Source organism: Mercenaria mercenaria, chromosome 12 (assembly GCF_021730395.1).
Source record: "Mercenaria mercenaria strain notata chromosome 12, MADL_Memer_1, whole genome shotgun sequence".
Classification (NCBI taxonomy): domain Eukaryota; kingdom Metazoa; phylum Mollusca; class Bivalvia; order Venerida; family Veneridae; genus Mercenaria; species Mercenaria mercenaria.
This window is the reverse complement of record NC_069372.1, coordinates 11,457,670-11,481,958: the sequence shown is the minus strand read 5'-3', so window position 1 is coordinate 11,481,958 and position 24,289 is coordinate 11,457,670. Positions and strand designations below refer to the sequence as shown.

The following is a 24,289-nucleotide window of genomic DNA, read 5'->3' as shown; positions in this document are numbered from 1 at the left end:
AATTTTTTGTTACATAACAGACGTTTGTACAGACTTGCCAAACGAAGAGCTAAAACGAAATTTCATTTATTACAAAAGAGAAAAATGCACACATTAGCTAAGAATTCACCAAAAAAGTTTTGGGGGGAATTACGAAAGTTTAGAAAAAACAGTAAAAAGGGTAATATTTCTAAAGAAGATTTTTTAAATCATTTTAAATTATTATTTAATGACACTGACATTTTTGTTGATAATGATGTTGAAGATTGTGTAAATAATGATAATAATAACTTAAGAGAAGTTGAAATTTTAGATGAGGATATCAATATAAGCGAGGTGTCTAAAGCTATAGCATCACTCAAATGTAATAAAAGTGGTGGAAATGACCAATTAATAGCTGAAATTTTTGTACATTGTAACGATATATTGTCACCTGCTCTGTGTAAATTGTTCAATTTTATTTATACAACCGGTGTTTATCCAAGTGCATGGACTAAAGCAGTAATTGTTCCAGTTCCAAAAAAGGGAAATCTAGATAATGTAAATAATTATAGGGGTATTTCTTTGACAAGCATTTTTTCAAAGATATTTTCTATTATATTAGATGTAAGACTGAGAAAATGGTCTGAAAATAATGACAAATTAAATTTTAACCAGTTTGGTTTTAGGAAGGGTAAGAGTACAGTTGATTGCGTGTTTGTGTTACAATCTATAATTGATAAGATTATCAACCATGAAAAAAGAAAATTGTACACGGCTTTTATAGATTTCGAAAAGCTTTCGACCTTACTTATAGAAATGGAATTTGGTTTAAATTGATTAACAGTGGTATATCCAGCAAAATGTTAACAATTCTTAGAAGTATGTATTCAAGTGTTAAATCATGTGTTAAAGTGAATGGTACATTAACAGATTATTTCGATACTTTTATGGGCGTTAAACAAGGAGAGCCATTATCTCCCTTTTTATTTATAGTCTTTGTTAATGATATGCAAGATCATATTGATGCTTTTACAATTGATCAATTGCAAATTTATCTGCTATTGTTTGCAGATGATACTGCTCTATTTTCATACAGTGTAGATGGTTTACAAACATTGTTAGATAAGTTACAAGTGTATTGTTTAAAATCGGGTATTGAAGTAAATGTTGATAAAACTGTTGTAATGGTATTCAAAAAGGGCAACAGGCCGCGCAACATTATTTTGAAAAATATTATAATCAGGTTCTTAAACAAGTTAAAAATTTTACTTATCTTGGTCTAAATCTATCGGATAATGGAAGCTTTTATCAAACGCAGCAGGCGTTATCCCATCAGGCACTTAAAGCTCTCTATTCATTGAATACATTGTTTGATAATGTTAGTCTTACTGTTAAAGATAAGTTGAAACTTTTTAATTCTATGGTTTTGCCCATATTATGTTATGGATCAGAAATATGGGGCTTCCATAAAGCTCCTGATATTGAAAGGGTATATCTGAAGTTTTTGAAACAGCTTTTATCTGTAAAACAACAAACATGCAATGTTGTAGTATATGGAGAATTTGGTGTTTTCCGTCTTAGTGTTATTAGAAAAATTAGAATTGTTAAATATTGGTTCAAATTATGTCAGAATACTGATACTATACAATACAAATTGATGATGTTGCAAAATGGTAATAACTCATTAGTGAATAAATGGTCTATAGATGTTAAAAAAATGTTAAATGAACTTGGTTATGGTTACCTATGGAATAACTATAATGTTACAAATGCACATGTAAATGCTATTGTACAAAGGATACATGACCAATATTTGCAAAGGTGGTGTTCTGAGCTAGAAATGTCAACAAAACTTGATGCTTATAAACGTTTTAAAGTTAATTTTATGCACGAGACCTATCTAGATTGTGTTGAAAATGATAATCATAGAATAGCTTTAAGTAGACTAAGATGTTCTTCGCATAAACTAGAAATAAAAGAAGGTAGATATAGAAACATTCCAAGAGAAAATAGAATCTGTCGAATGTGCAATCTTAATCAAGTAGAATCTGAGTATCACTTTGTACTTATATGTCCATTTTATTCAGACCTTAGACGTACATATATAAATAGATTTTACCATACATGGCCAAATGTACATAAATTTAATGCATTATTTTCTACGACAAAAAAGACTATACTCATGAAACTTGCAAAATTTGTTTATTTAGCTATGAAAAAGAGAAAATCATGAGCCATTATCAATGAAATTCACTATAAATGTAACAATGTTAAATGTGTGTATAATTTACGTATGTACACGTTAACTTCTTTGTATTATGTATAATTTGCCACGTTATGTTCATCATACTTTTCTGTAAATATTGAATCGTCATTGTATTTGTTGTAAATGGCGAAAAAACATGTATATGTTTATGCTAAATAACTTTGAACTCTGAACTCTGAACTTTGTGTGCCAGATATTTCGAAACCAAATTTTGCCGAATTTATGATCAAGTTGGTCCTCAAAACCCTGTTAAGGTTTGCAACAATATGGGATGTGGAGATTGTGTTTCTATCTTTGCTAGCAAATTAGGCATTCTGTTTTAAACACTTAGGGAACAGGTGTATTTTAACAGGCGTTTCACATAGGGTATCTCATTGAAATTATCTTATCTTTTATCTTTTGTCTCACACCCACAAAGAAAATTCGCGGAATGGGATTTTCTAAGTAACCTTTCTTGGCAAAAATATCAGCAAAGTACATCTCTTTCAAAGAACATGACAAATTAATGGGGTCGTATAGACCTTTTTACAAAAGCTATCCATGTCTATGCTATTTCACGGATGTTTTGTTTTTAACGCACATGCGCTCTTTGCGTGTGGCAGAAGAACGCTCAACGATAAGAAAACCTACGTAAAGTTATTGTTATATCTAGGCCAGTTATCCTAAATGTCAACGTTAAACTAATTCCAACAGAAACTTTCTTATGTTAAATATGTTCTTTAATATGAAATGAAACACTAAAAAAAAGTCCTCAAAAATCGGGCGACAGGGTTTTCAGATACAACGTCGGAAAGTTTATGTTTTGTTCGTTTTCTGACCATGCACCATATCGCTCGTTTTCCTACTTCCGGTTCTGACGTAAACCAAGCGTCTGCGAAGTTTACCATGAAAGTCTTACATTATCCGTTTATTTAACCACCAAGACGAATATATTTCAAAGGATTGGTAAATATACGTTTATTTGCAACAATAAATACAACATTTACGCCACTATGACTTTTAAAAAGAGGCGAAAATAAGCAAGGTCTTTTAATGTTTTATGTTTTCGCGATTTGTTTACTAGAGGCTAATGCACCTTACTATGTCCAGTATTGGGCACATGAGCTTTGGTACAGTAAACATACGTATTTATATCTATAATTGTAATGAAAAAAAAACAGGTATTTATGACAAAAAAAATCGAAACACACATTGCTTAATAAGGAATATAACCGAAAAATAAATCTACGGAAGCGTTTTTGGGTCATAATTTGAAAATGGCAAAAAAATCTGCAAATAGACTAATGCAAGTATTTTTGACTGAAAGTGACAAGTATATATAATTATTACTTGGAATAATATTTGGTTTTCGTTAAATTGATTAAGGAAAGATATTATAAATCATTGTAAAGCTTAAATTGTGGTTAATTATAACATATCCTTCGATCATCTGTTTTGACGCTCATGAGTTTTGACGCCCTTATTTATTTTGCTGTCAAATAGTTATAAGTAACCTTTTATGATGCCAAATTACATTAGTTTGCAAAGCAGGCAATATTTTACTTTGCTCAAATAAAACATTAATGCATTCAACAGATTTACAGTAAGATTATATTATTTTTTCTTACTTTGGTGTATTTGTGTGTCTTTTTAATAATGCAAAAATCTCCAGTCCTTTAAAACCGTAATTCTTACAGGAGCAACTGGTCAGGAATTCAGATCTTGGTTTTCTCTTTCCCTCAGCTATTTTTCAAAGTCACAAGACATTTCTTTGACTGAAATTATGAATATATTTTAGATTTTTCACTCTCCTGTAGGCTATACACATTGTATCATTTGAAAACATTAAATTAATTTAATTAAATATGGTTTTGCTGCTCTTTGTCAAATCTTGTTGTAAATAAAGAAGGTCATGTTTCTAATAGGTTTTAACTGAAAGTACTAAAGTTAGAGCTGTGAGAAAGGGTTATATATTTTTGTGTCCTCACTGTTTTGATAATGAATGACTGCTATAAACAATATGTAAAGTGAATAAAAAAATTTACAAAGAAATAGTAAAAGGTCACTGAAAAAGATTAATAATAACTTGTTTATTGTCCTTTTAAGTTTCAGGTCTTGTCTGCATTCAAATAGAATTATAACAGCCAAATATGATTTTGGCCATACAGGCTCCAAAAAAGTGAAGTTTTGGTTAAGAGAGCCAGCCAATCAAAAGGCGTCATTTCTCATGAGCCTTAAAAATATGGATGCCTCGATGGTCAGTCAGCAATAATACAAATATTGACATGTTTTTGCCCACAAAATTCACAAAACAGGAATAAAATAAAGGGAGACATGCTATAGTTTATAACAACACTATTTATTTGTTTAATTGATCTATATTACTAATGAAATACATGTTAGACTGCTTAAGGGTGTCAAAACTAATGACTCCAGGATAGTAAACCCATTTTTTATATTTAAAACGGAAAAAGTATATTTTTTTCATGTCAGGAAATATGGAATGCGTAGCACGATTAATTATATTTGAAACACTGTTAAAGAAAAGCTGATGAGGCAGATGTAAATTATCCTTGATTACTGCTTTTGCTGGTCATGAGCATGAAGTAAGACCATAATGATTTTGAAATTTTATAAGTTATATCTGAACGGCATTCATGAAACTTTTGTTTAGTTTTGAAAAGAAAAATAATGATTTTTTTTTTCAAACCAGGTAACTATTGCAACGGAAGTCTATTCAAATCAATGCGATACGTACACTAGATGACTCGATTTTGGTTTTTGTCATCATTATAAAGTATAAATGAAGTACGCTGTGATATTTTAAAGAGCTCTCCATATTGTTTTCCAGCGCTGAGCAGCAAGCCTGTGTTATTTGTAAAGTTAAAGATGAAGGTCCTACTGCCAAGCTTGGTACAAAGGGGTGCTTGAGTTTAATGACAGTTAGCAAGAAGAAAGGTACACAATTTTATATTTTTCTAAATATTTTGCGTTGAATGATTTCAGTTCTCAGAGGACATGGAAGAACAATGAAGCCAGTTATGTCCTGTTTTATACATGAACAATTATTTGTTATTATCAACTTAAAAAAAACTTTACCTTACATATGTAATTAAAAGCTTGCATCGAATAATGCATAATTTGATTATGTCAATTTATGATTCATGCATAACTAAAATATAATCCATACTTTGATCCCCGTGAACACTGGTAATATTAGACTGTAGATTATTGAAGTACTTGTCAAATCAGGCATGTACTAAATGAAACGTTTTCTTTGCAATTTCAGGCGATCTACTATGTGTTTCTCCGGGCCAGATAGTACATCTTGAGTGTAGGAGGGTCTACTGTCACCCGAACCAGCTTAGATCATCAAAAGAAAAGCCTGATTTAAATTCTAGTGTAAAGACACGGAAATGTGGCGAAACAGCATTTGATTTTGAAAGTGAATGTATTTTTGTGGTACTGACGCAAAACAAAATGAAAATAAAAGAGGTTATGACGTTTTCCCAGTTAGAACTCTAGAATTTCAGCAAACAATAAAAAAGCATATGCAAGACCGGGAAATTTGTGTTTTAAACGCTGATGGTGATGCTGATGTTCTGATAGCTGAAACAGGAGTAAAATTAGCGAAAGATTTTCCAACTGTTGTTGTTGGTGGGGACACTGATCTACTCGTTTTACTTCTTTATCATGCAAACGAATCGGACAACAGCTTGTACTTCACATCCGACTCAAAGAATTGTATAAAAAAGAAGAGAATATGGGATATAAAAGAGACAAAATATGCATTAGGTTCAGAAACGTGCAGATTATTACCATTTGTTCATGTTTTTAGCGGGTGTGATACAACATCACGAATATAATTATGGCATTAGTAAAGGTGCGGTGTTTAAGAAGATAGCAACAGATGCTTATTTTAGACAACAGGCACATGTTTTTGTAAATAATGGTTCATCCCATGAAGACGTAGCTAAAGCCGGAGAAAATTCATTTAAGTGTTTGTACAATGAATTAAATGAAACACCACTGAACAGTTGAAGGTACAGAAAATTTATAACTAAAGCAGCTACAAGCACATGTGTAGTTCAGGTGCAAACATTACCCCCGACAGAAGCAGCCACGAAGTATCATAGCTATAGAGTGTATCATCAAGTTCAAACGTGGATTGGCAATACAATAAACCCTCCGGAATGGGGCTGGTGTTCACTCGGTGATAAACTTGTTCCATTTAAAACACATTTGTCCGCTGCACCAGAAAGGTTGCTTAACATCATTAAATGCAATTGTAAAATAAATTGTGATACAAAAAGATGTTCTTGTAGGAAACACGGACTTTCCTGTTCTGTAGGATGTGGAGGATGTAGAGGCATTTGTTGTTCAAACAGTATGAAGGTTGACAGTGAAGAGTTCGAGCATGTTGGTGTTGTTTAAGTACGCTGAACTGTTTGAAAATTATTAGATGATACAGTTGTCTTTACTTAAGTGAACGTTACTTTGCAACTGTTGTAATCAAAAGAAAACGAGAACTTAATGTAGATCTAGGAATATTTTAACTTTGAGATTAAAATATAAATTGAATGCGGATAATATTCCGACATACTCCTACGTGTGTCCTGATATAACAGGCAGCGTCAGTATATTTAAATGCATTGTAATTTATATATAATTCATAATAGTTATTACATATGTATGTATTAATATATTTTTTGACAATGGAATGTTCAAATAAGAAATTTTATACATATTTTATCTAATTATTCTACAATACAGGCTAAGCAGGTTAGATTGTAGGGCTGCTCTTGTGTTTTCGTCACAATAATACACTGTACATAATACATTTAAAAGCGCATAGTAAAGAACAGTAAAATACTAAGGGGTTTCCTTTATGATTACAATAATTGTTTTTTGAACACCGGTTGCTGTTTGTAACATGATAAAGATGATGCGAAAATAACTATTTTTCACACTTCCCATTGTTAAGGAAATATCATATCATATGGCCCCTTTTGCTATGATGTGGTTCATCTTATCTAGTGATTTGTTATTTATTTAAGTACACATGCATACTTTTGTTTTGACTTTTATACAGCAACCTGAAACTGTTACTGATGTGTTAGTTTTACTGGGCAAATTATTTAATGCTCTTTGAGTTGCAATGTAAATGCAAGTGGGTGGGGTATTTTGACCCCACTGGTTTCAAATTTACTGGAGATAAATGTATTTCTTGTTGAAAAATGTTATAGAAATAAAAGAATGGCATAAATATTATATAAAAATAATAAATCACATAAAAATGTTTGTTTTTCTTGCATGCTTATTATTTTGACAGTACAAGTATGAATTTATTAGAATTGTTCAAGGAATAAAGGATGCCATTAAACATCATGCATTTTCTGAGTTTCCGACACAGATGTTTTTGAGGACTTTTTTTCTACAATACTACAATGTCTAAAGATTGTCAGGAAATGAAGAAAGTTTCTGTTGGAATTTGTTTAAGGTAGGGCCTATATTTTTGGTAGAATGACTGGCCTAATCCTATTACGAATTGTTTTGCCACTATAAAGATGATTTTAGTCAAGTGATTTATTATACAGTATACATTAGATAAACGTAATAGAATTTTACCTGCTTTACATTTTTATTATAACAATATTTGTTATTGTTATCAAATTCAAAATTTTCAGCTTCCACAATAAAACAACTCAATTACATACAATAAAATTTTCAATACACTTCTTGTCCGATGCAACTTTTGTAATGTCATTGTCTTACTATATTCAGAAGTTATGTTATCATCTCATTTAGTCTTACTATGTTTAGCAATATTGTTGTCTTTTTTTTTTCAAACCGTGACGTAAACTTGTCAAAACAGTGTCTTATTATGCTTAAATGGCAAACCGTCCTTCCTATTAATGATACGCATATCCGCCTGAAGAATAATTTCCTTGTGAAAAGGTAAATGACACGTTGCATACAGAAACAAAAACTGGTTGAATGGCACGAACGCTGTTCTAATACTGGCAACGGATGTACAAATGTAACATAATATCGCACTCTACTGAATTATAGTTAGAAAGCCAGTCCTTTTCAAATGGTGTGCAAGTGATAGGTTTTCGTGACTTGAGTGGCAACCAAGTTCTGCTTTGCATATTTTGTGTAAAGTTGATTTTAGCAAATTCAGATATTATACTGACTTTTGAAGAAATATTTTAGTGCCGATCCCTTTTCCTGAACTATATTCAAAAGATCAATTAAAACGTTTCAATTTACTGCCTACGTATTTAAACATTAAACGGTTTTCAGTGCAAAGTTGTCAACTGTATGTCATTTGATTTGGCCATGAATAATGAGCTCTACCATTACTGAAACGGTCTGTCTACAATTGGTGTGGTCTTGAGGCGGTGTGGTTGTCTGTTGGTGTGGTCCTCAGTTAGTGTGGTCTTCAGTTGATGTGGTCATCAGTTGGTGTTGTCCTCAGTTGGTGTGGTCCTAAGTTGGTGTGCAAAACTTAATAGTCTCAAAACCCCTCAAGTATATGAAATTTAATAGAACTTATTCAAATGTTAATTTAAGATTGTATAATTCCTTAAGAATTTTGGATCATGTATAGCTAAATGGATCCTTATAAACCTAAGTTCAGTATGCTAAGATAGAAATATTTCCATAAAACACAATATATTGCACAATTTTATAACATGTACATACCATTAACAGTAGTTTATTTTAGGAACGGAAACATCAAATATTCAAATTATAAAGCGAAAAGCATTCTAAACTGGTCATACAATCAATAGCTTCCTTTAAAACTGTTTTCCGTTTCGTAAACAAGCATTGTGAAATAAATTATTCAACGTAACTACACATGCTTGCAAGGTAACAAGTACATTTTCATACTCCCAGCTTTATAAAATATACCTGCCATTGTACTTGTTGTCAAAAAAGAAAATAAGGCAATATTCTAGGTGCAATTCGGAAACTATAAAATATATAAGCTATGAAAAGAATATATGCTTATACGGCTGGTGGCAAAAACAAACGTTCTAGGAGTGTGAAGGGAAGGCGGAGTGAGGGGGGGGATGAAAGGAGGAAAGTAACACCATGAACAAACAAGACAATTTACATAACATACAATACGAAATGGACAAAAACAAGTTGAAAATCGGTGCACCGCCTCGGAACGGTCATGATCCATAAAATGGAAACTAGGGGTTTAAACGCACTAAATGCCAGTCTCGCACTTACCCTATTTTGAACAAGTTAAACATGAAATAAAAAAAAATCCCCGCTGAGAAGATAATCCCAATTTGTATACAATAAATCATATAATGTAGGGTCAGTCTCATGTATGTGTACACCAAGGTACTCAACAAGTCATAGTATCAAGAGTCTAAAGTTTAGGGACACGAACAAGCAACAAATTGCCACTCCCTCTGTCCATTTTGTAGGATGTAAGAGAAAAATATCACGGAATCATATATTTTATTAGTCATTCCAGCATCAAATATAAATATTGGAAAGCGTAGCGACTAAATCTATATGGATCAATCACAAACATTCACTGTGCTTTACGAGCTCAACTTTTCATAAAGTTACTAACACATTTTACAAAATTAATATTTGATTGAAGTATAAAATATAAAAATGTTTATCAACTACATCCTATTGTAAATGTGTCAATAAATAAGTTCAATCAAACCGAGCCTGTAACATTTCCATTTTTAACGTATTGGGTGACCTGCGGAGTTTCCACTTTTTCTACTTGGTTGTTTATGTAGTGCGGCGGCTGTAAAATGATTATCCATTCAGTCAGAGCGGTTATATTTCAATCTTCCAAGATCGTGCAGCACGACAGTTTTGTTGTGTTAGTGGTACTGTTAAGTTTTTTAATTTAAAAAGTTCGGCTTTGGTGGTTCCAATACTCCCGCTTTCATATTCACCCATTAGATATAGTACCTGCTCTTTTATTTTGTCTTTCGGCTGTTTCTGTGATATGCAGGCACCATAACCTAAGATGCCCTCTCTTTATTCCCTCTCTAAATTCCAGTTGGTTTAGTTCAGTCCATTATTTTCTCGTTTATACCAAGCCCATTAGTATAACTGGGAACCATATGCCGCTTTTCATGGATTTGCACTTTGTATATTATTGAAGGTTCCATATACAATCCGTATGAACACATCTGCGGATATCTCTAAATTGTTTCTGGTATTTGTAGCATCTGCAAATGTTGAGTTCTGAGAGGGCGTGGACAGAGCCTGCAACATTTTCATTTTTATCGTGTTGGGCGACCTGTGGAGTTTTAGAAATGCTATAAGGCTTGTGTTATAGTCTTTAAATGTTCTCACGACCTGAAATAAAATTTAGTAAAAGTATTCCGTAGTTTATGATACAGGTAACACTGTTGTAATAACGTTTTTGTAATATGCAGATTTCTATGAGTAAATTCCTCCAACTTTGATCAAGTTCTTGTAAAACGAATAAATTGTAATATACTGACACCTTATAATGCCGTTCGAGGGATATCCCCGTCCAAGTGGGGGAAATTTACACCTTCAGTATTGAAACCGTGTCTTTTATCATATATTTTTGTTTCTAAATTACTATTGTAAGTCCAAAAATGTCGCTTCTAAATCTGACGTATTAGCATTGTTCAGTTGTATTTATTTTTGATAAATGCTTTTCACCATTTCTGAAATATATATTTTGTTCATATTTAAAAATTTATCAAGGATCGGGTTTTTTGCGTATTTGGTTTTGTGGTGCGTGCTCTTGCTTTGCTTGCTATCCTCAATTCTTCCAGGGATTCTAATTTTACTTTTGTTTTTTTGTTGTTGTTGTTTTATAAGCATAGGTTATCATACAGTTATTAATTGCATGTTTTCATCGTCGAATACGGTAAGGTAAATCATCGTTATTGAATGTACAGTTATATAAATGGCACCAATCTCGGCAATTGAATATTTTTGTGAAACGTATCTATAAAGGCACATCCGATGTTATATATTGTATGTACGGATAGATTTCGACGTAGAATCTTCTGTTTATATGAAATCAACTCAGTTTTATTATTGGACATTGCTTTATCACAGGGAAGTCTTTTCAACGAGTCAACTAAAATCCATACATCTTAAATTTCATGAAATTTATTTTTAAAGAAAGCCAGTTGTAAGGTACCTCCAAACTTTGTACAAGTTGTAGGGTTTATTATAACAATATGGGTATATAAGAAAGTAGTGCTCTGAAAACTTCCTGATGCTAAATAATTATTCAAGGCGAGCACTTGTTTTAAGAATTTCGTGTGCACCAGATAACAGGGAAACAGTCCATTGACTGCTTTGCAAAGTGGCGTTTGTAGGTGTTTCCACATTGGAATAACAGTATTGTTTTTTCGCCGCAGGTTTTCAGTGTTTCAACCAAAGACTTATATGAATATTTAACAGTTGATTTGTTGATACTGAATAAAACTGTTTACCATTTGATGCTATTTACACATTAACACATGTACTGCTGCGGTTTGATAGGATACTTTCGTGGAAGCCAAACAGTATTAAAAGAACTAGCTCGGGTGTCATCTGGTTTAGTCGCATAATGACAGACAGGTTATTGAATACTAATTTTAACTTGGGATGGGCCACGGAGACTTTAATTAAGGCTAGCTTTTTTAACAACTTCCACTGTGGGCGTATATTATATATTATGTGGAAGTTGTCTACAAAGGGAATATTTAGCTGCGTACAACCTGCAACATGTCTTTTGCTAATGGACTTTTATCATTAGTTTGTTAACGTTCTGATCATGTTGATATAAAATTCTCCCGGGGATGGTAATAACTGCATTTGTGCAAGTAAATTATTCATCGTGTAAACGAATATAAAATTAAAAACTTACCATATTCAAGTCTTTTAAGTTCTGCTCAGTCCTTTTTTCTACATGCAAATGTATTGGGATTCTGCACATGTAAATACGAAAGTAATAAAAAGTGCTCAGTTTAAAACTAATAAAAAGGCTATTCAGTATGGACTGCGTTTGCGATTTCAATAGTTATTCTTTAATGTGCATGTGGCTTGAATTATTCTAGGTTCTTTTTCTTGGATATAAACGAAAGAAATCGTTTCCATAGCGTTGATCTTAGAATATACAGTGATATAAAATATGCTTTTGTCAAGATGTCGGGCAAACACAAAGGTTTTTATTTGCTTTGCTCCTATCTATGGATGTGTAGACATGTTTGGAAATTAGAGGCTAAGGGAACATCTATCATAGTCAATCATGTTCTAGATTCTGGAACTTGTTTAAAATCTGTACCATCCGTTAGTTACTTCGATTGTTTTAAACTATTTGAAAACAACAAAAAGAATTACAACGTCATGGTCTACAAAAGGAGATATTTGCTTTGCGAATTGTATTTTGTCTGCAAAACTTTATTAGATAGAAAGGAGCCCGGATCTACACTAGTGCATGATCCTAATACAGGTAAAACAATCGAACTATGCTAACACTGATATATCTAAATTGTTGTAAGTAGAACGTGTCACGGCTGTAAAAAGTCTCCCCGTAGTTGTTATATTTTCTGGTCGTTTAGGATCATGGAGGACATTCATTTTACTGTCATAGAATTTCCCTCATATACGCTCTTTACTTCGTATGTTAATACTGCTCCGCTAAAGTCGCGCAATATCTTCCCTGCATAACTAATCAACTTAATATGTTCATTTGCGAAACAGTATCCCATGTCCGAACTAAGGCGTGTTCTATCTCTCGAAGAGTGTATAGGGCTGGTGGGGGAAAAATGGTTTTATCCAGCAGGTAACGCGATTTGCAGATAGGACGACTTGCTATGGCACGCAAATTGCACAATTAATCCAAGAACATATGTTCTCAAGTGAGAACCTAAGTTCTCGGCCGAGAACCTAGGTTTTCACTTCAGATCACAAGTTTTTCAGAGAACCTAGGTTCTCAGAATATTTGTGCAAATGGCCAAAACTTGTGTTTTCAGTTGCACTCATTTTGTAACTTATATTTTAGGATTACCTTACTGTAACTGTTACTGCTGACTGACTGAATTTACATCCGATTGTCATTGTTGAAACATTTTACTTTAAAAGATATTCTTACTGGAATATGTCAATATTTGATAAAGAAGACAACTAAAAAAGTGTGGAGTTCAGTATAAAATATGTTGGAAGATAGCCTAGAGACTTGGTTTGACTGAGATGTATGTGCAACACTCCTTTCGTCTCAGGTGTATCGGCCTATGCGAAACATCAACTGAACTCCATCAGCCCAATGGGACAGGAAATATAACATTTGTTACACTTAAGTTTGTTTATCAAAATATGTTTCAAATTAATTATAACGTCTGCTGATCAGATGTCTCCACTAAATATTTTCGTTTATTTACTATTTGATAAACTGTCGTCTGAAACATATCAAATATGTAACTAATCAAAAATCCATTTCAGTAGTTCAAACGATATTGTAAAGTTCAATCTGACTAAAGTACTTGATCTTCTAAACGAAGATCTGAGAACGACCCATTCACATTCGTCTTCTGTATATTTTAAATTTCCAATATTGCCATTTTTATTTTCGCAAATCTATTTTTATTTGAACCAGTCAGACAACTTGTTTGAATGTCGAAGAGTAAGAAAAATTTGCAGTCAATCCAGGACCTCTCGCTTAAAGAGCAAATGCACTACCGACTGAGCTAACGGGCTATCTGATAGCCCTGTGGCCGGTTTAAATGCATTTTGGACAAAGGAACTCTTCGTCTTTTTCAAGACTTTTCACAGGAGAACAGAACTGCAAATGGACCCAGCCATTGCATTTGTCACACCGACCCCAGTCTAGAAGTCTGATTGATTTCGATAATTTAAAAGCTGGAGGGGTCCACTTCTGGCATACTCTACATAATTCCGTGTCTTTCAACTCGTCCTCCAAGATGTTACTATCTACTATAACCTTTGAAAATCCACTAGGTCCAGCCTCTTGACTTATTCCTTCTACACAATTTCTTTTATGAGGGTTGGTACTTTCATTTGCCTGATCACATCTGTCTGTTTCAGCTGATCGTTTTCTGCTGTTTTGTTTCTGCTTTTTCACTGACTTTTTGGCACTTTTCTTTTCATCCAGATCTTTTCTTCGTTCTTTCTCAAGTTTCTTGTTCTTCTTTTCTTCAACTTCTTTTGTTTTCTGGTCCTCGAATTCTTTCTTCTCTTGTACTAAACTGAAGAAATCATCACATGTGACAGCTTTTCCACACTTTGGTATAAATAACCTCCTTGACGTGGTCTCTTGTTTAGATTTATCTTGTTTTACTGGTGTCTCTTCTGATTTCTGAAGTTCAATTTTTCTTTCCTTCTCGATAAACATCTGTTTCACCTCATTTACTTCCCGTCTTTCCTTTCTCGAGAGTGTTTTCGTGTTCTCATCTTTATCTGCTGTTTTCTTTGGGAGTTTATCAATCACTGCTTGAGGATTGAAAGGGTAGATGCCAGCAGTTCTGAAAGCACTTTGTAGATTACCTGGAGATAGTGCCTTGTCGTATGATTTGCCAATTAATTTAGGAAGCTGGTACCTTGTTATTACTTTATTGATATTGTTGTCTACATACTCATGACAAAGAGCACTAAATGTCCTCTTAAACGGACTGAAAACACCAACATCCAATGGTTGTAAGATGTGGCTGCTATGGGGAGGTAACACAAATATATGAATTCGAACGAGTCTTGCCTCTTTAATGACATCAAAGGTAATGTGCGTCAAATGCCCATCATACAGTACTATAGCTGGGGGATAAATGATTCTTAAAGAAATCAAGAAATGTTTCACTGTTAGACCAACCTGTGGCTGTGCTTGTATATTTAGTGTCAGGAAGACCATCAGAAACAAGTTCTTTGCAAAGATGTTCACCTTTATATATTACATAAGGTGGTAATCTGTGACCTATCGCATTCCCACAGGCGATTACAGTAGTAGTTGGTGACTTACCAGATGTTACTGCGTTGACTCGGTGTATCTGGACGCAAGAATTTTAGGTGGATTGTAATCACATGTAATACCTGTTTCATCAATATTCCAGACTCGGGAAGGTTTGTCAAATAAGTCAATTTCTACTAAAGTTGATTTCAGTTCTTTATAGTAACCATCTACTGTAGATGGAGACACACACAGTGCTCTCACTCTCTCTAACTTTTGGGGTTTTCTCATGATCATGTGGGGGAATCTGTTTACGAATCCGTTAAACCAATGCTTACTTGGTTTATCATTTCTAAATTTATCGGAGACTCCCGAAGCCTTTGCTAACTCCATAGCTATATCTAAAACTTGCCATTTTGTGTAACCGTAACCCATTTGTGCCATAAATGCACAGTGGTCTGCAAGCTTTTGTTCTAGAGGGAAATTTATTACTGGAGGCCTTCCAAGCGATATTTTTACTCCAAATTTTCCATTAATTTTGTTTCGCAACGTCGTTTCAGGGACTCCGAATTCCCTTGCAATTTTTCTTACAGAAAAGTTCTTGTTTTCTTTTGCAAAATCTACAGCTGCAAAAACGGCATCACTCGAATATGTACGTCGCTTAGACATATCTTCAATCTAAAAAAAAGAAAAGACAAAAACACATTATTTATCATCTTTATTTATCATAAATACCGCAGATCAAAAACAGCCGTTATACGTGTAAATAGAAGCGATATACCAATATGACATATATGACGTAAATAATTGCTGTGTACAAGCGTCAAAATGGCCGATTTTTATACTGCACCTGGAAACGGCCGATAGGGTGTTAAATACCTACCTATACAAGGACTGTTGTGTTGGATAATGAGTCTAAAGTTGCAGTAAGTGTAGAAAAACAGTTGTTAAAAATTTCTATGGCCGACTGTTCTTGCGCAGCGACATGGTTACATCACAGAACGTGTTTTTATTCAACAGGTGCTGCAAAAACGTCAACGTCCCGCGTATTTTGCACGTATTTTCAACGGCAACGTCATTTGCGCCATATTACCGGCTGCGCCATATTACCGGCTTTCACGATATCTTTCGACATAAAAATTGTAGATATCAAAAACCAAGGCTTTTTAAAGCTTGCAGAATGTTGCAAGTTAGCTTTTGATTGGCTAGCGGAAGGGTCGTCAGAACGAGGCTATCAATAGCTCGTTGTCAGATCCTAAGCGTAGCGAAATAGGATATGTACTTTAGTCAGATTGTTGAAAAGTTGACCAAACAGCTATACAGTGAATTTAGTAGTTAAATTTTCGAGTTTGTACATGTACACGCTTACGTACAAATAAAGATATTACAGATATATACAAAGAGATAATTTTGTTTACCTCTTATACATTTAAGATACCTCTCTGGTAAATTTAGCCAGAGGAAAACCGTCTAGTTAGAGCTCTATCTACGGCAGCAAAGGTCGTTATGCACCATCCAGTCTTGCTGTGGATGGAATATGGGAATCAAACATGCAGGCAAATAAAAATGGTTCATACATGTGCGCACATACTGATAACGACAATGACCATTGGTGGATGGTAAACTTGGAGCACATTTACACGGTGTCAAAAGTTGTCATCTTGAATAGGGGTATTTGTAAAACTTGCTGTAAGCACCTTACTGAAATGTATTGCCTTTTCATTAAATAGCTACATCTTAATGGAAAGCTTCGAAGGTTGTGAAACTATGTTACATTTTTTTTTGTGTGTTCAGATTTAGTTAATGCTTACATATACAAAGTATTGTATGACTGTTTACATTGTACATATTATCAATATAATATGTTTGAGCTGGAATTTATGTCCAACACTTTTCATATTTAAAGACATTTGGACCTGTTTTATGTATACTTACAGTAAGACCAAAAATGAACTGTTTTAAGGTACAGGACCCCTAATAGTAATGTTTAAAAAATGGTATTTGCTTTTACTGTGCCGTTTTTTATGAATTTTGTATAATTTATGGTATTTCCTCAAGCTCAAGTAGAGACAAATTTCAAAGTGATGGCCACTTTCCAAAACGTTTGCAGAGAATTCATTAATAACATTAATTTTGATAAAAGAAACCTCAAACTATTGGAAAACAATTATAAAACACAAAATAAAAGATGTAAAACCTACCTACATTTCTTCCACAATATATATATATATATATATATATATATATATATATATATATATATATATATATATATAAGTGTGAGGGCAAAATAGAGAACTTTTACCCACAGGCACTTGGTTGCACTGAAGGTATGTCGAAAATTCGCTTTTTAAAGAATCTTAAAAATTTGGTCTCAGGATAGATATAAAGAGAAGGTATTGCACTCCGCCATTATCGGCCATTATCGGCAACGGAACTACGGTCGACTGGTTTTGCAAACGGTAGTAAGCCACAAATTTATCGTGGCGTAGTAACTAGAACTACCTAACTTATTTTATGCGTTAATATTACATATTAACTCTGTGTTACTAAAACAGATCAATGGAACAGACAGTAAAACGAACTGGAGTACATGTCGCTTTTTGCCAACAGAGCCAGAACCATAACACAAGACAAGTCGACAAAGATTGTACAAGAATTATCATTACAATTTTTCACAGAATTCATGATGGACCTCCAGAAATTTATAATTTTAACATGACATCATCGTACGTTATGTGTTCTAACTGACCAAACAGAGAGCTGCATTTTCGAGTACCTGCCAGTTTCCACTTGGGTATAACGAAGTATATTTACAATGAAAAAAAGTGACTAGAAATAAATATCACACTATTTTAGATATCAAATTCAGATTTTTCACTGCACATGCTTCAGATGATGCTACAAACAACAAAACTTTGAAGTTTTGTTCAAATATTATATGGATTTAATACCTTTATTTTAGTTTTAAGTTTGAGATTTACAAAGGGGTCTACGATAAAGTCAGAGTGAAATGTAATAATCACCAAAGTGGAAATAAGTATCATTGCGCAATGTTTTGGACATGATAAAATTATGAATGGTAATAACTGATTTGGCCTATTGCTGTACAGTTATTTTTTCTTGTCTCTTGACACGGTATTTTTCAAACATCTGATGTTGTTGGAGGAATACATAAGGTGTGCCTGCAGGTATAACTTCATTAGACATCTGGGAAGAACCACCAACCTTCCATGTACCAGGATAAATTCTTCAAGCGAAAGATTTCTACACCAAAGCAGGACTTATAATCCACACTGGTGAAGAGCATGTAAATGTAACTCCTCAGTTATGACGATAGTCTGTGTAAATTTTTACTTACCAGCATTATGTAGGGTTATGGAATAACCTTTTTGACATTTCACTGGTTTAAGACCACAAACACTATAATAATCTATTTCATTTTCAAACTTAAAATTATCAATCCGTATTTAAACAAATCACCACTTTATCTTAGACAAAACTGACTTCAAAAACTTAAAATTCTATCGCCTTCTGAACATTGTCCCCATAATATCTGAAATTTCCATCGATAAAATGGATATTCTCAAATTGCTAGCTAACCTAAAACCAGACAAAGCTGCAGGACCAGACCATTTTTGTCCAGTTGTCCTCCAGGAGCTTAATGATGAAATTGTTGATGTTCTACTGGTAATCTTCCATAGTCTATCTCCTCAGGCACTGTTCCAACAAAATGGAGATAAGATTTTGTTTGCCCTCTATTCAAGAAGGGGGACCCGCATGACTTGGCAAATTATCTGTTTTATCATTCACTGTGTAAAACACTAGAACATATTTATGCCTCCGATGTCTCTGTCCACCTTTCTAAACGTAACATTCTTTATGACCTCCAACATGGCGTTTCTGAAGGAGATATTGTAAAACTCAACTAATTGAGTTAATAGGTGAGCTGATTAACAGCATTTCCAGTCGTAAACAAACTGACTTAATTGTACTCGACTTCAGTAAGACTTCTGTTAAGATCATGGACTGTCTGTCCACAAGTCATCAAGTGGTATTATGCATTTCTACTTGATAGAAAGTCAATTTGTAGTTTTTGAGGGCGAAATTCCAAAGAAGTACCAATGGCATCTGGGTTTCCACAAGGTTCCATCCTTAGACCTTAGTATTTTCTATTTTATATTAGGGATCTCCCATTTTCAATCAAGTCTCAAATCCGACACTTTGCCGACGATAATGTAGTATACATATACTTTATTATGATATCAATTATGTGGATGGCAACAAAATCCTCCAGGAAAATCTTAACAAGCTAGAACAATGGGAAAATAAGTGGGACATGGAGTTTAATCCTTCTAAATTAGGCACTACATGTCACAAAAATCAAAGCTGTCATCAAAACCAAATATTTACTCCATGGCTATATTTTATAGTTAATTGTCAGTGCAAAATAGTGTGACAGATGTAAAATATCACTTAAATATCTTTAAATGCAAATAAATGCTTAATTTCATAATCATCGCAACAACAAACGAAAACGTCAAAACATAAGCATACAAATACTTGTCCGTCCACAGCTACAATATGCATATACCATCTTGCACCCAAGTAATACTATGGAATAACCTTGACCTTGTAGAATAACCTGACCACAAAGTTTCAGATGTACTGTGGAATAATCTTGACCACCCTCACCTTGAAGCTTTCAAAGTGGTTGTAGCAACCATAAAGTACATGTACTAGACCAGAGTGCTATGGGTTTTTTATCTTTTAATGCTTGTTCTTTTTTAATCACACTTACCATGCTAATATTCCTTTAGCCTTTTCATTTTAGCTGATGTCGGACCCATCAGTCTTTTAGAACTCTTTTTCAACATAACTAGCAAGTCGACGTGTATTCCATGTATCTATCAGTCGAGAGATGACTTGACATTATGAGAGAGAGTGGGGGGGGGGGAAGCGGGAGAGAGAGAGAGATTACCTGCCTGCAGCCACTTATGAAGTATATACTTACCTTTCATACAGAAATACATTTTCAATTTTTATAAATTAAATATCTGACATGTGCATTGTGAATAAGTTCTTTTTCTATAATTTAATGTTGTGAGCTTGTTTTTGACCTTGTGTAACCAATTTATTTTTATTACATAGTTTAAAAAAAGACAACAGTCATGATCAACGCTCAAAAGCCGGAAATAATTTAGTGGTTCAAAACCTTTTCATTACCCGTCATACACCGGTCATACACTTCCGTTGCCTCGTCAGGTATACCTTATATGTAATAATATACCAAAACCTAAAATTTTAACTTTTTTAATAAAAGGGATTCATTACAGTAAATAATGTTTTTGAATACAGGGAGCACTGGTGCACGTATTAAAACCAACAAACAGTAGGTACAGGCCAATATAAGAAAAATACTATCAGTGCAACCAAGTGCCTGTGCTTTTACCGCATGTAACTCGGTATTTTTAAAGATGTCTAACTCTACCCCTTCTGTTTCAAAAGGTAAATTCACTTTGAACAGCAAGAAATCGCATGAAATTTTTCCACTTTTGTACAATAAATCAATAAAAAGTAAACTAATACAAAAAAAGGAAAATAAGGGAGAAAAAACTGAACATACAACCCCCGCACCCCCCCCCCCCCCCCCCTGAAAATTGCAGTTAAAGTAGGTTTATGGTAGAAATTGAATACCTACTCAATTACGGGTCTAATACCTTAAAACTAAAGCTGTCAAGCGATACAAAATGTTAAATTGCACGGATATGAAGGATTTGCAATACCGGGCGGCCACTTGGTGTAATCCGCTATTACAAGGTAGCCGATACAATCTACTGTGTTCATGCACGAGTGACATCAAACGAAAAAGTAAAAATGTAAAGTAAATTTTGTGATAAAATACTCTCTGAACAATGCCATCATCCGTTTCGAGTATTAAATATTAATCATCGACTAGTTTGTTTCCGCTAAACGGTTCAAAATAGTTTATGCAAATAATTAGGAAATAATGCGTAGGGAAACTGTGTTTAAACGTTAATAATGCATGAAAATAGGTTATACGTCCGCGTAATAATTTCAGGAGGTCATAGCACGAACGAATTATTCTTGGGACGTATAACCGATTTGAGTGTATTAATTTAAGTAAAACATGATTTTATTATAAATTATTTCGATTCTAATTGCTCTTATTATAAAACAGTAGATAAAATATAGTAGCGCTTTCTTGATCGCAACAAAAATATTGTCGTTAACGCGACGTTATTTTAACGTAGGCGTGTTTTAACAGAAACAAGCGTATTAGAATATCTATTCGAGACACATCCGTATTCTGGTTTAATTTCAGGGTTACGTTTAAGAAATGTCACCATCACTGTCGGAGAAACAGAAAGTAAGATGGAACTGTGTGCAACATATGAAGGTGCCGGAGTCGATGGAGAACTTATGAGCATCTTGTGTGAAGCACCATTGCTAGGACAATTTGTACGGATTAGTAAGCCAGGTCCTGAATATTTGCAACTCTGTGAAGTTGGGGTTTATTGCTAAAGCACTGACACTGCCCAGCCTTGTATTGTAATTTATTACATGATTATTTTCAGTGAATTATTGAAATTTAAAAAAGAAAATACATAATTATTATATAAAATCCGTCCAATAGCAAAAATTACCACCAACGTTATGGAACGTCAAACAAGATTTTGACGATTTATTGTCAGTTTTCAGTAGGCAGTCGTTACTTGTAATTCCCCAATGCTAACTGTCATTCGATAGCGCAAACATTTTCATTTTTTCTTTACATGATTCGTCTATATAGTAAGTTTTTTTATTCAGCAATCGACAGTGTCACTTTGCCACTCGGCCGTGCTAATTTGTCATTCGCCAGTTCTTACTTGTCATTCGGCAGTTCTAACTTTCCATTCCGCAGTTAGTACTTATCATTTGTTAGTGGTATCATTTCAGTCTGATGTTACTTTTTAATATATGATGTTGTCACCTAATGTTATGATTTGGTTTGAAGTAATTCGACAGTCGTAATTTGTCATTCGTCAAAAAGTCATGTAACTTGTTATTCGGCTGTGCTAACTTGTCATTCGGCAGTGGTAACTTTTTATTCTGATGTTGTCACTAACATTATTGGCTGTGGTAAGTCTTCATTCGGCAGTGGCTATTTGTCATTCAATTGTGCTAACTTGTCAACTGGCAATGTTAACTTGTCATTCGGCAGTTGATACTTGTTAGCGGTATCTTTTTATTCTGATGTTGCCACTTTAATTATTTACATTATGATGTGTCTCCAAATATCATTCGGCCGCGGTAACTTGTCAATCGGCAGAGCTAAAATGACATTCGGCATTGCTTATTTATCATTCGTCATTGTAAATGTAATTCGACAATGCTAGCCTGTTACTAGGCAGTGCTAACTTGGCATTCAGTTGTGCTAATTCGTCACTCGTCAGTGGTTACCTGTCATTTGGCAATCTAACTTTACATTCGATTGTGCTAATTTAGCTTTCGGCAGTGCTAACGTCTTATTCACCAGAGCTGATCAGATCTGTCTTTTAATGCTATCTTAACATTCGGCTGCGCTAATTTGTCATTCATCAGTGGTAACTTGCCATTAGACACTGATAACTCACAAATGCTATCTTTACATCTGGATTGTTTGTTTTTACTTATTTCAAGAATAATGCGCTTCAGCGCGACGTTGTTGTAACGTCACAAGCAGTTGTAGTGTCAAAAGCAGCCGACTTAATGTCACGTTGGCATGCGGTATTATATGATCAAAATTTGAAAATTAATGATCCGCGAATTGAAAGTAAATACATGATCTCTGGTATTTAGAAAAAAATACAACGTAAATGCCTTTATGTATCCTAAAATTGGTTTTAATCAATTCATTTTTGTGTGTGTTTTCTTCTGAATTTCAAAGATATTACGTTTGGTTTATAATCAGTCAATAAATCGGCACGAGTAGAAGCAATTGTTTGTGAAATCCTTGTATCTCATAATGGGCACCGAACGTGCGTAAAACATAAATACCACGATCTTTCAATCTGAAACAGTGCCCTATAAATAAATTTTGTAACAGCATTTATTTAGTATCAAGTTGTCTTCTTTTTACTTTTCTTTGTGTCCATTAGATTTCGCATGATTTATTTGGAGTTCTTCGGTTATTTATGTTTCAAATGAACATTCCAGAAACCGAGTTGGTATCTATGAAATCCAAGTCTCATTTGATATTTTATTTGCAATAAAATGAACGATGTAAATGATTCACAATATATAGTAAAATTATGTCCATACTCTAGGACAATCCCTTACAGGTTTGTCTGGCTGTATGGTTCCATAATGATTGTTACCCGCAGAAACTTCCAACTTTCGTATAATGTGCTCATGATATGTTTATGGCATTTTCGTCAAAATACAGCGATTTTAATTATTCATTTAATGTAATATTACACATAAATAAATCCTCTAGGGGGAGAAAGGATGTGGTTCTATTTTTATTACAAAAGTAACATATTTTATAGTTCTGTGTTTTAAGTTATTGAATATTGAATATCAAATATTGTTTTAGTAAAATATATCAAATGTTGATCTAATAAAAAGAAAACTTGTTTCTTATGCCCCTACCTTTTTACAGTTTGTAACTCAAGCGACACGACAATCTATTTAGGTTTGTTACAAAAAATATTCGAAATGCAGTAACGCGCCAGTGAATTTTTGCTTTTGCTTAGGGCTACTTGATCGGTAGAGTGACACTCTTTTTAATTCCTTTATTGTACTTTTTGTGCCTGACGGACTGACGGACGGACAGACGGAGGCAAGATATACGTTCTCTGCGTAAGTGGACTTATTAAATATGGCACTGGCCATTATTACTACCAATATTTGACCAAATCGGACTGAAATTGCAGTAGGAATTCTCAGTAAACAAAGAATAACGCATATTTCCGTTTCCGTGGCTTCGCTAAAATTACCCCATCGCGATATACAAAAATACATATTATAATCAGACATTATACTGACCGTCCCTGCCAAAACGAAGCAATCTAGTTGTCTGGAAGCGAAACAATATAATCTCAGTTTGACAATATTCTGCTAAAATCAGTTAACCACAGAGATCATGTAAAATGCACAGCTCTAACCTCACAACTGAATAT

At 33.8% G+C, this 24,289-nt stretch overlaps 2 protein-coding genes across 2 annotated transcripts; one reads left to right on the top strand and one right to left on the bottom strand.

Annotated features, from left to right (window-relative positions):
* Positions 1-15,203: 15,203 nt before the first annotated feature.
* On the bottom strand, positions 15,204-16,230 carry LOC123533097 (uncharacterized). The gene is made up of 2 exons (XM_053518942.1): positions 16,219-16,230; positions 15,204-15,803 (listed from the first exon to the last, which is right to left on the bottom strand). The coding sequence occupies exons 1-2, from the start codon at positions 16,228-16,230 to the stop codon at positions 15,204-15,206; spliced, it is 612 nt and encodes a 203-aa protein (XP_053374917.1).
* Positions 16,231-16,675: 445 nt separating this feature from the next.
* Positions 16,676-21,882, top strand: LOC123533096 (fucolectin-5-like). The gene is made up of 2 exons (XM_045314733.2): positions 16,676-16,814; positions 21,472-21,882. Exons 1-2 carry the CDS (start codon positions 16,676-16,678, stop codon positions 21,669-21,671), a joined length of 339 nt encoding a protein of 112 aa, XP_045170668.1. The 3' UTR covers positions 21,672-21,882.
* The last annotated feature ends 2,407 nt before the right edge of the window (positions 21,883-24,289 follow it).